The 16,778-nt window shown below is 38.3% G+C and overlaps 1 protein-coding gene across 6 annotated transcripts in view; it reads left to right on the top strand.

The window, feature by feature from the left end:
- The first annotated feature begins 208 nt into the window (after positions 1–208).
- RBM33 (RNA binding motif protein 33) overlaps positions 209–16,778 on the top strand; it is a 185,599-nt gene continuing 169,029 nt past the window's right edge. For 3 of the 6 annotated variants that reach the window (XM_043965515.1, XM_043965516.1, XM_043965513.1), the window contains exon 1: positions 210–511. In XM_043965515.1, the coding sequence (XP_043821450.1) occupies positions 463–511 (49 nt within the window). In that variant the 5' untranslated portion in view covers positions 210–462. Of the gene's footprint in view, positions 512–16,778 lie in introns of all 6 variants that reach the window. The other 3 variants (XM_043965519.1, XM_043965517.1, XM_043965518.1) reach the window with 2 other exon arrangements.

The raw sequence follows: 16,778 nt of genomic DNA, 5'->3' as shown, positions 1-16,778 counted from the left end.
CCTCGGCCTCTCCTTTGCCACCAAACCCACTCTCTCTCCCGGAGAAATCTGATTTTTGTCTGCGGGCGAGACCGGCGCGCGCATCTTTCATCGACCCTCGCGCGTGCGCATCGAGTCGGCTGCGATTCTCGTCTCACGCTCGGAAGCACGTGCTTACAAGAGCCAACCCGGGGACTGGACCCTGCGGTCCGCCACCATCCCGGAGTGCACCGCGGCGGCGGAGGGAGCGCAGTCGGCGGCCATGTTGGGATAGTTTGTTGTTTTCTTCCTGCGGAGGAGAAGGGGCCGGTGTGGACAACGAACCGCCCCGGCCTCTCCTCTCTCCTCCCCCTCCCACCCTGCCCCGGTCCTCGGGTGGTCCCTTTCCCACTTTTCACCCTCCCCTCGGCCCGGGATCAGGCCTCTTCTCCCCGCCAGCTGGTTTGGTGGGGGTGAGGCCGAGAGCCGAGCTCGGGAGTCACCATGGCGGCTGCCCTGGGTGCGGGCGGAGGAGCGGGAACCGGAGCCGGAGGTGAGTGAAGTCGCCTCGCTTGGGGCCAGGGGGAGGCCGGAGAATGGTGGCTGGGGCAGCGGAAGGCAGAGGCATGAGGGAGCTGCGGAGTTCGGGGGCCGAGCGGGCCCTTTGGCTCTTTGCCTCCGTCCAGCCTCTCCGGGCCCCCTGAGCCAGCCATCTGCATCCCCTATTGTCACTCCGGGGGAGGAGAAGCGGCTCCTCCTTATCCCGCCCCTCAGGCCCCCTCCCTCCGTTCCTGATTTGGCCCTGAACTTGTGCATCTGACTCCCAAGTGTCATTTCGATTTGGGGGATGAGTTGCTAAGTCTGTAGCAGAGTAGCCCGGTGGAGAACCCCGCTCTTCCTCCCCCCCCCCCGATTCTGTAGGCCCAAAATGTCATCTTGAGGAGTGCACTTACTATACTAGTCGCTTGGCAGATCGACAACTGTGTCAAGTGTCATTTCAATTGACAGCCTTGGGAAACCTTGCACACAGAGGACGAACTTTAAAATTTGCTTAAAAAAAGGAAAGAAAAGGAAAAGACAACCCCAACTCCACAGGCAGCAACGTGGGTTGTTCTTGAGGAATGCTGAAGGTGTTGTATTAATGTTTTTGAAAAAGTGAGAACTTTTAAAAAGTGCAGGTCCTTTTTGTATTTTTACCTTGTCAGATTCTTGAATAGAAGCGGATCTCCCCCTTATATTTAGTTGCCTGTGCAGTCTTAATGGGGGATGGGAGGGGAGCATCTTGATTGGGAATTTGTCAGTTTTACCTCTTAGGTTCTCTTTTTATTAACACAGCAAGATGTTTTCTCATAAAACAGAAGTCTAAAGATAAAATTAGCTTTTGAACAGTTTGGCCGAAGTTCTTCCCCCCCCCCCAAATTCCGAGTAGAAAGTTAATATCTTTAAAAAAGAATTTTTCTTTTTCAAAAAGAATTTGAGAAATGGAAAAACAGTACACTAAACGAAGCAGTTTGGAGAGGACTGATTGAAAAAAGTTCCTTTAGAACTCGTATTAATTAGTAGTAATCATTAATTTACATTCCAGTAGTCTCCTAGAAATTCTTGGCTCAGTTTAATCTACAATAAATTTTATATTGCAATTTTAAAAAGGTGAATATAGAAATAAATGGTGGTATTTTTGGTCTCTTTTGATTTACTGATTTTCTTTTAAGTATAAAATCATATGATTCAATATTTGAGTTAATCTATAGTAGGTCTTGAAAATAAGTATGACTTCTCTCATATCCCAAACTGCCTTTTGAAAAAATCACCAAAAAAATTAGTTTTACAGGTGTTTGGGCATTTGTATTTATTTTCCTCTTTCTTTTCTGTGGATGTCTGTCAATGCTGTGTGAATGTTGGGCTCTTTAAGGACTTTTTAAAAAAATGTAGATTTATCTTACACTTGGCATTTTCTTCTATTGAAATAGTGATGAATCAGGGAAATTCCTACATTTAAGTAATAGTTTATACTTCATTTAACTAGAGATTAACTTACCTAGTGAACTCAAGTATTCAGGACTTTGAGAACTTGAAGTAAGTAATGTGGTTTAAGGGAAAGCATTGTGATCTGGACACAGAGCAACTATATTAAAATCTTACCTCTTCTATTTCCTATCTCTATGACTAATATAACCTTCCTCCAAATTTCCTTATCTCTAAAATGAGGGCTTAAACTAGCTGGCCTCCAAGGTCCCTTCCAGTTCTTGACCTAAGATCCTGTGGTAATAAGGAAACAAAAGAAAGGCCTCTTCCCTGTTAAAATGGGTTTCACAAAGCCCATGCACTTGGCTCATAGGTATTCCATTCAGTATGAATTTCAGCATTCTCTTAGGGACAACTCTTTTGTAAAAACATATTTTTATGTATGTCATTAAATATTTCCCAATCACGTAAAAAATTTGTAACAATCATTTGAAAAAATCTTGATTTCTAAATTTTTTCTCTCCTGCCCATCCCTCCCTGCTCCTTGAGAAGGCAAAACAATTTGATATTGATTATACATATGAAGGCTTGCAAAACATTTTCCATATTAACTATGTTGCAAAAGACAACACAGACCCAAAAAAAAAGCAAGAAAAAAAGTTAAAACAAGTATGCTTCAATATATATTCAGAGTTCATCAGTTCTCTCCCTGAAGGTGGATAGCATTTTTCATCATGTGTCTTTTGGAATTGTTTTGGATCATTGTATTGATCAGAGTTGCTAAGTCTTTCACAGTTGATCATCTTCATAATATTGCTGTTAACTGTGTAAAATATTCTCCTGGTTCTGCACACTTCACTTTGCACAAGTTCATATAAGTCTTAAAATTACAACTCATTAAATTACTGCAATCAGATCTTTTCCAAATTTTTTCCCCTTCATATCCAGAGTCTCAATCTTTGTTACCCAGTACTCCACTAAAGCTCTGCTCTGTTTCGTCCTTAAGGGAGGTGACCGTTCTCTAGAGTTGTGCTATTACGGTACAAGTATAAAGCAAAAGTGTTTGTTTTTACTTTAGACACAGTGTTAACAAACTTATTTCCTACAAACTTATTTCTTTGTTTTCTAAGATCACAGTTGATTGGGAAGATCACATTAGGGACAAATAATCCTAAAGCTCTCCCAGGGTATTGTAGAATAAAGGCAGAGAAGTTCTTCATCAGGTTGGTTTCTGGGTAATGAATTTTTTGACTATCATAATTCCTAAAGATGTTCTACTAAAATAGAAAAGGTTGGTTTTTTGGGTTAATGGAGGCAATGCCTACTGCAATGAATTAATTCATGTATCTGTGATATAGTGGAGTAAAAACATCTTTGAGTTTCATAGAATAATTATACACCTCTCCAAAATCTCATAATTTTGAAATGAACTAGATTGCAGAGTACAAAGCAGTGTTTTTTCTACTTTTAGATGTGTAGTTTGTACCTTGTGTTAATTAGTGCTTAACGTTTGTTAAATTGAATGAGAAAAGTAGCTAGCTTCTAGCGAGCACTTCATGAGGACAGTAACAAAGTGAGGCTTGCTTATTTATTTAGAGTAACAGGGTTAAAAGAAAATGAATGGCATTTAGTAATGTCTTTAGTTGTGATGTCAGAAATGCCAAAGACAGACCATGAAAAACTAAGAAGGTATAAAAAGGACATTTTTTAGGAGTCTTGGAGATAAGTGGTTGAAACCCAAGACTGAATTTTGATTTTTCATCTGCTTTTGATTTTATTTTTAAATTCTCAAGTACTATGTTATGCTAAACACAGATGTAAGTTAAGGACTATTTTTTCCTATAGTAGTATGAAGGAAATACTTAGTCTTGACAGAGTTAAGAGTCGTCCCGTTCTCCCCCCCCCCCCCCCCCCCCCCCCCCCCCCCCCCCCCCCGCAATGAGGGTTAAGTGACTTGCCCAGGGTCACACAGCTAGTAAGTGTCAAGTGTCTGAAGCTGGATTTGAACTCATGTCTTCCAGAATCCAGGGCCAGTGCTTTATCCACTGTGCCACCTAGCTGCCCCAGAGTTAAGTCTTAACTGATACAACAGACCACAGATAATAACTTGGGAGAATAGGTAGTTTGACTTAGAAAAGTATGAATTGCGCTTTTAAAAAGTAGTAGCTGAGTTTTGTTTGTATATTATGAGCTGTGTTAAGATTATGTTAAAGAGTTTTAACTAAAGATTATTTAACAAAGGATCACTTATAACTGGAAGGGACCATCCCCTCATTTTACACATGAGGTAATTGTCTCTTACATGTGTCTCCTTTTCTCTTTTCCCACTGTTGTTGGCTCTTTAAATAGCCTCTTTATTTAATTTTATTTTTTGCAGGGCAATGAGGGTTAAGTGACTTGCCCAGGGTCACACAGCTAGTGTCAAGTGTCTGAAGCCAGACTTGAATTCAGGTCCTCCTGAATCCAGGGTTGGTTCTTTATCCACTGTGCTACCTAGCTGCCCCCTAACTAACCTCTTTAAAAGTAAAACTCTTTTATTTCATATTCTTTTCTGAATTGATTCTTCCCCTTCCCTGTCCAGTAAGCTATCCTTTCTAACAAAGATTTAAAAAGAAAGATGTGGAAAAACAGTTGGAGGAAGAGAAGTGGGATGTATTTTCTCATCTCTGTGGGTCAAGCTTGGTTAATATGATTTACACAGTTATCAGTTTTGTGGAGGAAAGGGGGAGGTTCTTTTTATATTTGTACAGTTGTGTATATTATTTTCTTTGCCCTTACTTCACTTGGCATCATTTCATATAGATCTGTGCCTCAGAATTTTTCATATTTCTTCTTACATACTTAATATTACCCTGTCTTCCTTTATCCCAATTTGTTTAGCTATTTACCACTTGATGGGCATCTACTTTGTTTCCAGTTCCTTGCCACCACAAAAAGTGTTAATATTTTGGTTGATATAGAGCTTTTCTATCTTTGAGTTCCTTGGGGGTAGATGCCCAACAGTGAGATCTCTGGGACAAAGAATATGGTTATTTTAGTCGCTTTCTTAGGTTTCAAATGGCATTCTAGAATGGTAAGACCAACCCACAGCTCCTCCAGCAGTGTATTAATGTCTGTCTTTCTATATTTCCTCCAACATTGACTATTTTCAATTTTTGTCATCTTCATTTTCTTGGGAACGGGAAAATCTCAAGGTTGTTTAGATTTACTTGTTTCTTATTGTGATTTGGATTAGCAATTTCATGTTTGTGAATTTGTAGTTCTTATTTTGTAAACTATTGTTCATATCCTTTGGCTACTTATCCATTGGTGAATGGCTTTTGATCTTATATATTTGAGTTCTATAGCTTTGATTTCAAACTCTTACCAGATATATTTAATGCAAAGATTTTAGTTTCTCTTAGTCTAGTTGCACAGATTTTATTAGTGTAAAATCTTTTTATACTAACTGTGTACCTTTACTGGTGCAGGTAGGTGGTACAGTGGATAGAGCACAGGGCCTGGAGTCAGGAAGCCTTATCTTCCTGAGTTCAAATCTGGCCTCCTATACTTCCTAGCTTTGTTACCCTGAGCAAGTCATTTAACCCTGTTTGCCTCAATTTCCTCATTTATTGAATATGCTAGAGAAGGAAATGGCAAACCACTCCAGTACCTCTTCCAATAAATTCCCACATGGACTCACAAAGAGTGGGTCACAACAGAAAACAACTGATCAACAACAAAACAATTTTCAATTTCTTGTAATCAGAATTATTTATTATTTCTTTTATGAATTGCCTCTATTTCCTATTTGGTTAAGGACTTTCCTCCTTGCTATAACTGTGAAAGGTACATGATCTGATCTAATGTTTAAAATAATGTCAACCTTTTATATTTAAATATCATTTTGAAGCCTATTGTAATATGTTGTGTGAGATGTTGATCCAGACCTAATTTCTGAGGAATCTTTTTCAAATTTTCCTAGTAGTTTTTGTCAAAAAGGGAGTTTTTCAACAAACAGCTTATTTTTGAAGGTTTTCCAAACACTGGTTTTGAAATAGCTCTTTATCAGCTCTTGGCACTGCCACTTTTCCCTAGGTTTTCATACAGGTAAGGTCATAGGCGATTAGATTTAATGCTGGAAATCACATTAGAGGTCATTTAATCTAACATGCTTATTTCAAGATGTGGAAACTGAGTACAGAGAGGTTAAGTGATTTGCCCAAGGTCATAAAGGTAGTAAATGATCTCTAATCCACCCTCATACTATTGACAGAATAATCTTTTTTATGTATAGATGTAGTTAAGTTATTCCTCTGCTCAACAGTCTGTAGTGGTTCTTTATTTTCCTGTCATGTAAAGTTCAAAATCCTCTGTCTAACATTCAAGGCCTAGTTTGCTTTTGGAACTAGCATACTCCCTTGCCATATACTCTACATTCTATCCAGATTGTTTTTTTCTTCATTCTTAAACATGCCCTTTGTTCATATAACTACTGTCTGTGCCAGGATTCCTCCATTTGTCATCTTCACTTATTGATTTTCTTTTTTTTTAAATCATAAAAGTATTTTATTATTTTCCAGTTGCATGTAAAGATAGTTTTCAACATTTGTTTTCATAAGATTTTTAGTTCCAAATTTTTCTCCCTCCTTTCCTTCCCCCCTCCCCAGGACAGAAAGCAATCTGATATAGTATTTCTATGTGTAATCTCACATTAAACATAGTTCTGCATTAGTCATGTTGTGAAGGAAGAATCAGAACAAAAGGGGGAAACCTTAAAAAAGAAAAAAAGGAGAAACAGTGGTTCAATCTATATTCAGTTTCCACGGTTCTTTTTTCTGGATGTGGAGAGCATTTTCCATTATGAATTGTCTTGGATCATTGTATTGCTGAGAAGAGCTAAGTCTATTACAGTTGATTATAACACAGTGTTGCTGTTTCTGTGTACGATGTTCTCCTGGTTCTGCTCACTTCACTCAGCATCATTTAAGTCTTTCCAGGTTTTTCTGAAATCTGCCTGCTCATCATCTCTTATGGCACAATAGTATTCCATTCCATTCACGTACCACAACTTGTTCAGCCATTCCCCATTTGATGAACATTCCCTCTGATTTCCATTTCTTTGCCCCCACAAAGAGAGCTGCTATGGTTTTGTACATGTGGGTCCTTCTCCCTTTTTTTATGACCTCTAATACTATTACTGGGCCACTTATTGATTTTCTACCCAGCTGTTGAAGACTTGAAAATAGAAATTGTTTCATTCTTTGTCTTTATATCCCCAGGGCTTATTTGTATAGTACCTGGAACAGATCAGGCATTTAATAAATATTTATAGATTGGTTGAAACTTTCCTTGATTTCCATCTCTGGCTTCCCAATATCCTTCTTCCAGTCCCTCTTAGCATTTTGATTTGCTGTTAGATTTGCCATGTAATAATGTGTATCTCTTCTATTTATGTTTGTCCCATATCTTCTTTCTTAAACTGTATGATTCATGAGGGCAGAGATTGTGCCTCACCTAAACAATGTCACTTCCAGCCCTTACACACAGGAGGTACTTAGTAAATGGTGAAAGCAGTTGTTGTCCAAAGCTATGTAGCTAGTAACTAGGTAAACCAGTATTCAAAATCACTTCTTCTCTTTCATCAAAATTTTTCCATTGCTCCATACTTCTACTAATTTTTTTAATGTTCTTGAGGTTTTTGTGTTCTTCACTTGCTACTTACAACTGAAAACCAGTTTTTGTTATAAAAAGTATATAAAACTGATTCAAGTTTGGACTGTTTTAAAGATGAGGTCTCCATAATCCAGCTATGGCTATATCATTGGTTGCAGATAAACATTTTCTGACAAACGTGGCACAAGAACCCACATTTTAATTCTTCTACATGTTATCTTTCATTTCTATTAAAGCAATCAATAGTTTGCTGTGGAAAAGCACAGTTACTACAGAGTTGCATTCTCAGAATGAATCCTGGAGTATGTAATATTTTACTTTTATTCTTACCTATTTTGGGGGTAGGGGAACGGAACTTCATGTTCAGAAGAGTCTTTTTTTTCTGATAAAAGTATTTTATTTTTTTCCAGTTACATGTAAAAATAGTTCTCAACATTTGTTTATACAAGCTTTCCAATTTCAGATTTTTCTCCCTCCCTCCCTCCCTCCCCCCCTCCCCTAGACAGCAGGTAATCCGATATAGGTTGGTTATATATATACATAATAACATTAAACACATTTCTGCATTAGTCGTGTTATAAGAGAAGAATCAGAGCAATGAGGAAAAACCTCAAAAATAGAAAAACAACAGCACCAAAAGCAAAAGAAATAGTATGGTTCAATCAGCACCTCTACTCCACAGTTGTTGTTGTTTTTTTTTTTTTTTTCTGGATTTGGAGATCCCCTTCTGTCATGGGACCCCTGGAACTCTTCTGTACCATTGCATTGGTGAGAAGAATCTAGTCCATCACAGTAGATCAACACACAATGTTGATGATACTGTGTACAATGTTCTTCTGGTTCTGCTGACCTCACTCATCATCAGTTTCATGCAAGTCCTTCCAGGTTTCTCTGAACTCCTCCTGCTCATTGTTTCTTACAGCACAATAGAATCCCATTACATTCATATACCACAACTTGTTCAGCCATTCCCCAGTTGATGGGCAACCCCTCAATGTCCAATTCCTTGCCACCACAAAAAGAGCAGCTATAAATATTTTTGTACATGTGGGTCCTTTTCCTTTTCAGAAGAATCATTTTTATAGCCCTTGATCTGTTAACATAGATCTCATTTAAAACTATTGATGTTAAAGATGTTCTGTTTAGCAACAAAATTATTAGGTTGTTAGAGTTCAGAGATAAGTGGGGGAGTGTAACTTCTAGGGATGTCATATGTTGTGGAAGAACCTAAGTGCAACACTTGTTTTAGATGGTGACAGGTTTTAAAATGATGATTTAGTATAATGTTAATATATTAATGTCAATGTGAAAATGTGTGACCCAGTTTTCATCGGGTTTTGCTCAATATATGAAGAATAAGGAATAGGAAAATATTTAGAAAAAGTCATTTTGAAGCCAATTAAATAGCTGTCCTTGGTACACATAGTTCCCAATTTAGGAGTGATTTCCCCCCCTATATGTTCCCAATTCAAAAACAGCTTTATGTTGTCTTTGGAAGTGGTAGGATACCTGATAATAGTTAACATTATATGGTGCTTTAAGGTTTCCTTAATGCTTTACATATATTATCTCACTTGAGGAATAAATGTAGGGCAGCAGTGGCATAGTTAGTTTCCTAAACCAATCCACAAAAACAAATTTAACCCACATTGTACCTATCTTATGTAAATAGGAATGAATGAGTGAATAAATGAATGCAAAAGCTTTTGTTAAGTGCTAACCATATGCCAAGCACTCTGCTAAGTGCCCTGATCTCAAGGAGTTCCCATTCTAGGAGTCCATCTAGGAGTAGCTAAAGGGAGGTTTAGCTGCAGTGCAGATGGAAAGGCCTGGAAGTTTTGAGGATGCAGTGGTGAACTTTATGGCAAGACTCAGAGGTCTGGTCAGGAAGTCGGGATGACAGAGCATTAAAACAGGGCAGACAGAAGGCTTGGAGGATTTTAGGAGGTGGTGGCAGCATGGATAGGAAGGAATCCTGATCATCCTCCATCTTATTAGAAGCAATAGAGTTGTTGACTCCCCATTTCATTCAAGGTCTGTGAGTAGTTAAGCAGCCTGGGCAAAGGGAGAAGGCAAGTCGGGATAATGCCCCCAATGGTGGTTCTTCCTGCTATCTGACCTTTATGGATGGCTTTACTGTAGCACTAGTATTAGCACGACCACCACCACCTCCTCTTCTCCCTCCTCCTCCTAATAATAATATCAGCTAGCATTTACATATCACTTTAATAAAGAGTTGCAAACAACTTTGGGATGTAGGTACTATTATTAGCCTTATTTTACAAATGAGGAAATTGAAGCAGATGACTGTTAAGTGACTTGCTCAGCTTCACACAGCTACTAAGTGTCTGAGGCCATGTTTGAACTCAGATTGTCTTGAATCCCAGTCTAGTACTTATGTCTATTGTGTCACCTAGTTGCTTCCTCACTTTTGCCTCCCAGAATCTTTATCTTCTTTAATGACTCAGGAGTCACTAATTCCTTAATAAAACCTTTCCTAAACTGCCTTTCCCCAAGTCATTAGTGCTCATTTTCCTTTCTCAAATTTCTCTTTTTTATTTATCTGTATTCATGTTGTAACCCTCAGTAGAAGATAAAGGTAAGCTTGAGGCCAGGGTTTTTTGTTTTTTACTTCCCTTTCTTCCACTTAGCACAGTGCCATTCACCTATTAGGCATTAATACATGTTGAATTTCATTGAGTCCTTATATAGATAAAATAAAATGACTTAAATGGATTTGTGATATCTTCAATGTGGATATTCACTCTAGCTGTGCAGAGGCCACCCCGTCCCATCCCATCATATGACTGACTGAAAGACTTAGGGAATATACAAAAATCCTACTATAATTATTGCTTGTTGATGATAAAAAAGCATTTGATTCAATAGAGCAGAATATGCCCTTTGAGGCTATTTGCTAACAAGGTGTCTCTAATGTATATGTCAAAATTTTATAAGGTTCCTTAAAAGATGTAACAACAGGGATAATATTTTGATCATTAATATTGAGTGAAGCTTAAAATCTGGATGTACATAATAAAAGCTTATATTTACATGACTGTGGGTTATGAAAAGCTATCTACATAAGCTTTAACACATGCTTTTTCTTTCATTCTTGTTTGCTTCTCACAGTGATCCTGTAAGGTAGATGGTAAGAGTATTATCATTTCTATTTTATAGTAAGATGAAGAATCTGAGCCTCAGGAAAGTTAAGTGACTGCCTTATTGCCACATCTCTGGGATTCAGCTGTGACTGACTCTTCAGATCTAATCCAGTTCTGTTTCTACCGTACCAGCTTATCTGTTAAGGTTCATGGGGTTTGGCTTCTACCACTGCCTATGTGTTCCTGGAACATGTGACTTAGTTTCTGTTTTTCCATGTGTAATAAGGCTTGTTCCTCCCTATCTCACAGGCATATTATGAAAATAAAGTGAAATGATTTCTAGAATGACTTTATTTCCTAGGAAGGAAAGTCATCAATGTATCCAAGTTATGTCTTTTATCAGAACCTTCATAGACCTCCTTTGACCACTGCACTCTCACATCTTTCAATTCTTGGTGATGCAGACCCTACTTTTTTGATACTGAATTGATGAGCTTCTTTAAAAACATGTGTATGTGTGTGTGTAATGTGTTACATATTTTGAACATTGTTTGAATGTGAATTCTATGCTTGTGCATAATTCTACTTAATAGAATTTTATTTGTTGTCCATACATTCCTGTTTTTATTAGCACTCAATGGGACAGTTGGAAGCAACCTTGGTGGCCATGTAGACCAACCCATATGTAAACAATCCCTACTCTATTTCTGACAAGTGGTCATATAACCTCTGCTTGAAGACCTCAAAGAAGGGGGAATCCCCTACCTCTCAAGGCAGCCCGTTCCACTTTTAGACACCTCTAATTGTTAGGAAGTTTTTCTGACATTAACACTAAATTGCCATGTGTACAACTTCTGCTCATTGTTTCTGTTTCTGCCAAATGGAGCTAGTCTAATCTCTGTCCATTTGAAAGTCTTGCAAACACTTGAAGACAGCTATCATATCCCTCCTGAAGTTTTTCTCCAGATTCAACATTCCCAGTTTTTCCAACTGGTCCTTATATGACATGAACTCAAGATAGTCTAGCATTACAATGCTTTTTACACTTTAAAATACTATCAAACTTTATTTAAAGATGCAAAAATCATTCTTAGCTCTTGGCCAGTGCCCTGCTCAAGAGCCAGCTTTCCCTCACTGGCTGCAAGCTTTAGTATGTTGACCCCTGCTCTTGCTTGTCAGGATCCTTTTTGGGGTCCTTAGCTTTTTCATCCCCCATGTGAGCTATTCTCCTACCTTTGTGGTGTTTGCATATTTGAAGGGCATACCCTGTGCCTCTATTCAAAATATTGATAACATTTTTATATAGCACAGGGTAAATCACAGATCTTTAGGGATACTCCACTGGAGATCTACTGCCACATTGACATAGAAAACCATTCAACTCATTTTTGAGTCGGTCTGTCAGCCAGTTCTGAATCCATCTGTTCATATCATCGGATCCTTATCTTTCTGTCTTCTCCATATTAACATTTTTGGGTAATTAAAAAATTTACTTAAAGCTTAATTAAGCATTTTTCCACTCTCACCCCCCCCCATTAAAAAAAAAAAAGAAAAACCAAGTCCTTGTAACAAATAACTGTAGTGAGGCAAAAAGAATTCCCTTACCGACCACATCCTCAAATTTATGTCTACAAGATACTTTTTCAAAACCTTGATAAAATATGTCTACAGCTTTCCCCTCATTTACCAATCTGCCCTATTCATGAAGCCTTGCTGCCTCTTTGTAATTGTTGCTTTCCTTTTTAGATGTTTGACATCTCTCTTATTTAGAATTTCCCCAGATATTGAAGTCATACTCAGTGGCTTATAGTTAAAGACTTTGTTCTTTTCTCTTTTTTGAAAATTGATATATTTCCCTTTCTCCAGACTTGTGGTAGCTCTCTTACTTCCCATGGTCTTTCAAATATTTTGGGTTTTTAATTTAATTTAATTTTTTTTTGGTGAGGCAGTTGGGGTCAAGTGACTTGCCCAGGGTCACACAGCTAGTGTCAAGTGTCTGAGGCTGGATTTGAACTCAGGTCCTCCTGCATCCAGGGCCAGTGCTTTTTATCCACTGCACCACCTAGCTGCCCCAGTCTTTCAAATATTATTGACAGTGCTCAGCAGTAACATCTGTCAATACCTGAGGATGTGATTTGTCTGGGCCAATTGACTTGAATTCATCCAGCGTAGTTAAGTGCTCTTTTATTAGTTCTTTATTTTTTGGTATCTACTACCCGTATATCATTTTGGTTTTGCAGTTTCCAGGGAAAAGGTCATTCTCTTTGGCAGAAAAAGTAGAAGTTAAATAGGAAATGAGTTGTTTTACCTCCTCTCTGTTGTCATTTATCTTATCCATCCCCAATCAAAGGTTCTATCCCTTTTCTGATCCTCTTTTTTTTTTTGCCCAAAAAGGGAAAAAAACCCATCCTTTTGTTCTTGTTACATTGATCACATATAAATCTAAAATAAATTCAACTACTATCTGCGTATTTATTCTAAATTTGCTAGGATGACATTGAACAGATTTTTTAAAGTTGAAAAGAATGATGAAGATCTTTATAACATTCATTTACCCATCAGTGGTAGCAGAGCCACTCTTATCGAGACTCTTGACTTCACAGTCCTGGATGTGCTGCAGCAAGAAGTAGAAATAGTAATAAAGAAAACCAAGATGGGAAGAGCAGCTACATTAGACCAAGGATACTCTGTGGAGACAAGACAGCTTTAAGGGAATTGAGAGCTCGATTTTGAAATATAGGAAAAAGGAGAGGGTAATTAATGCTTGGAAAAAATCATGGGATTTATCATTGCCAAAGAAAATTATCCAAGAAAATATAAATAGCTCTTGGACCCATATCCCCACTGTCCCAGCTCTACACAATCTTTGAGAAACTTCTGAAGTATATTTGTTTGTTTGTTTTTTAGTGAGGCAGTTGGGGTTAAGTGACTTGCCCAGGGTCACACAGCTAGTAAGTGTTAAGTGTCTGAGGCTGGATTTGAACTCAGGTACTCCTGATTCCAGGGCCGGTGTTCTATCCACTGCACCATCTAGCTGCCCCCTGAAGTATATTAATAAAGGTTTGTAAAGGGAATGGTTAATATTCTATAACAAACCACATTTTTATAGTTATACAGTTAATTGAAGGATATAAAGCATACAAGATTCCACTGCAGTTACTGTTGGTTGACTTTTTTTGGGAAACATTTGTTAATACTTCCTTAAAAGGCTCTTAACCAGCGATTTGTCTTTCATATATATATATATATATATATATATATATATATGTTAAAATCATGCATGATTCCTTAAAAATAGAACATCAGAGAGAACTTTGACACTTAAGTAAAGAATTAAACAGGGAGACATTTATTTGTCAAAGGTGTTTTCTCTACTTGTGGAGTTGAGTCCAATGCAGAGTCTAAATTAAAGTGGAATTTCCCCATTGATGGTTAGTTACTCCAAACACCCCTGATTATGGATTGTATTATGTTCATTATATGACGCCTTGGAACACTGAAGAATTTCCTAGATGAGATCTGTTATCAATCAGAAGCTTTGTTTAACTATCCTCACAGGAAAAACCAAGTGTACAAAGAATCCGTTTTAGGCAGACACTCCAGATATATAGTGAGCTAAGCTAGACTCAGAATTGAGCAGGGGGAGGAGACCAGGTGGGGTTACCTTTGGATGCGGTATTTTTATTGACCTAACATTTTTCCCTGAAACAAGGGTCCATCTTTTAAAAATCACTATTCTCAATAAATAAATAAAAATAAAAATCACTACTCTTTTTAGTGAGACTGTATGGTTCTGATTCATGGAATACTATAATCCCTTAAGAATTGAAGTTATATTTTACCCTTAGTGCAGTGGAGAGGCACATAGATTAAATAGGTTACAACATATTACAAAGAATAGCACAAGAGAAGTGGCATAAGCATGTCATTGGAGGGCTTTATGACCAGAGAAAAGAAGTGAGTCTGTCCTGTATGAAGGAGGAGTAATCATTGGACAACCCATATTCCTCCTTAGTATTCACTTAAGGTGAAAAGCAAGGAGAAAGTCTTGGGAAAGGGTTTACACATCATGGAAAAAAAAGTCACACAGGTGTGAGAAGGCTGTGCTCATATCAATTAGATTCAGGTGGTTGTTGTTTGCCCTTTGCTTTTTTTTTTTTTTTTGGTCAGGCAATGGGGGTTAAGTGACTTGCCCAGGGTCACACAGCTAGTAAGTGTCAAGTGTCTGAGGCTGGATTTGAACTCAGGTCCTCCTAAATCCAGGGCCATTGCTTTATCCACTGTGCCACCCAGCTGCCCCCTTGTCTTTTGCTCTTAAAGAGGGCCATGACATCAGGGTGATGTCATAACTTTTACTGAGTTGGATTTAAGTGAGGGAGGTCTATGGAAGGTCACCAACCTCTCTCTCCTCCAGAGTCATCAGGGTCCAATAGCAAGATATACATCAAGATGATTGGAGATGGCCCTGGATGGTTTAAGGCAGTTGGGATTAAGTGACTTGCTAGTAAGTGTCTGAGGTGAGATTTGAATTTAGGTCTTCTTGACTCCAGGGCCAGCACTATCCACTGCATTGATGTCATGGTCTTCTTTGAGAATGAAGGACTGGGGCAGCTAGGTGGTGCAGTGGATAAAGCACTGGCCTTGGTTTCAGGAGGACCTGAGTTCAAATCCAGCCTCAGACACTTGACACTTAACTAGCTGTGTGACTCTGGGCAAGTCATTGCCCTGGAAAAAAGAAAAGAAAAGAGAATAAAGGACCAACAGCAACATCAGTCAGATGCACTGAAGTAACTTTGCCTTAGATTTGACTGTACTTAAGAGATATCATGCTTTTTGATCAGCATTTGATATCATTATATCATATCTTTTTCTTAAAGGGTTTTAAAACTGGTACATAGGAGTTATATGGCCTGTTAGAGATTCCAGGGCATAACTAGAATCTAAAACCTAAAGTTCAAGGCTTTTTCCTCTTCACTGTAAACTTGGATCACTTTGATCTCCTTTTCCAGTTTTTTTCCTCTTCTGTATATAGTGAAAATTTGTAAATCTTGTCATTTTCCAGGTTGTGTATTGTACCTCTGTTGTGGAGAATTGGTCACATACCTATAGTATCAAAACTTCATTTATGGACAGAGCAGGGATGGAGTGCATGTCTTTATTTTACCAATAGTGAGGCATAATCAGGGGTTCTCTTTCACTTTTTAAATCACATGTGACAATTGGCATCTGTATAAACAACTTGATGGCTCAGGCTTATAGTCCATAGACAGGTGTGTTCTGCTCCCAGAGAATCGGGACAAATGTGGGTGGTGATGTGTGTCACTATTGTTTGCAGCATCCTTTCTCTATCTTGACTCTACTTGGTTTTTTTCAAGAGTAATTCCTTGCTCAGTTGCAGTTTTATAGTTGAATCATATAATATAGTGTTTGAAGGAGTTTTAGTTATGATCTAGTTTAATACTCTGCTTGAAGCAATTCATTTTGGGTATAACACACCTTGAAATTTGTTTTCCTGTAAGCTTTAGACTTAGGAACCCATTAGCAAAAACATTAGCAAAACAATTTAGGGGAAGTTACTAATTGTATTGTGAACGTCCACAAAATATGCAGGGCGTGGGTTGAGGGGTATTTATATTTATAGAAATAGAAATACTTAGGATAGCTGAACTGTCCTTTCAATTGAACAAACATTTCTATGTTGCCTCCTTTGTGCAAACCACTGTGCTAAGTGCTGGGGGAAAAAGGAAATTGTTCCTGCCCTTATGGAACTTACAGTATACTGTGATCCTTACTTGTTTCCCTTAAACGTCAAAAGTGAGTTTACTTTTGCAGGAACCTACAAACCTTCTGCCTGCTTCCAGTCTCTCCCTTCTCTGATTCATTAACCATACAGAGCCTTGCTTAAAAAGCTCCAGTGACCCTCTGTTGACTCTAGGCCAAGTACAAATTCCTCTTTTTGGAATCTTTCACCAATCTGCCTCTAGTCACACACTTTCTGTGTTACTCCAATTCACAGGCTCTATGTTTTAGCCAAATCACAGACTGCCTTTCATCTCTGGATTCTTTTTTCAACTTCCTTCAGAGAAGGAGCTCAGT

Source organism: Dromiciops gliroides, chromosome 5, assembly GCF_019393635.1.
Source record: "Dromiciops gliroides isolate mDroGli1 chromosome 5, mDroGli1.pri, whole genome shotgun sequence".
Classification (NCBI taxonomy): domain Eukaryota; kingdom Metazoa; phylum Chordata; class Mammalia; order Microbiotheria; family Microbiotheriidae; genus Dromiciops; species Dromiciops gliroides.
This window is presented reverse-complemented; position numbering and strand designations above follow the sequence as displayed.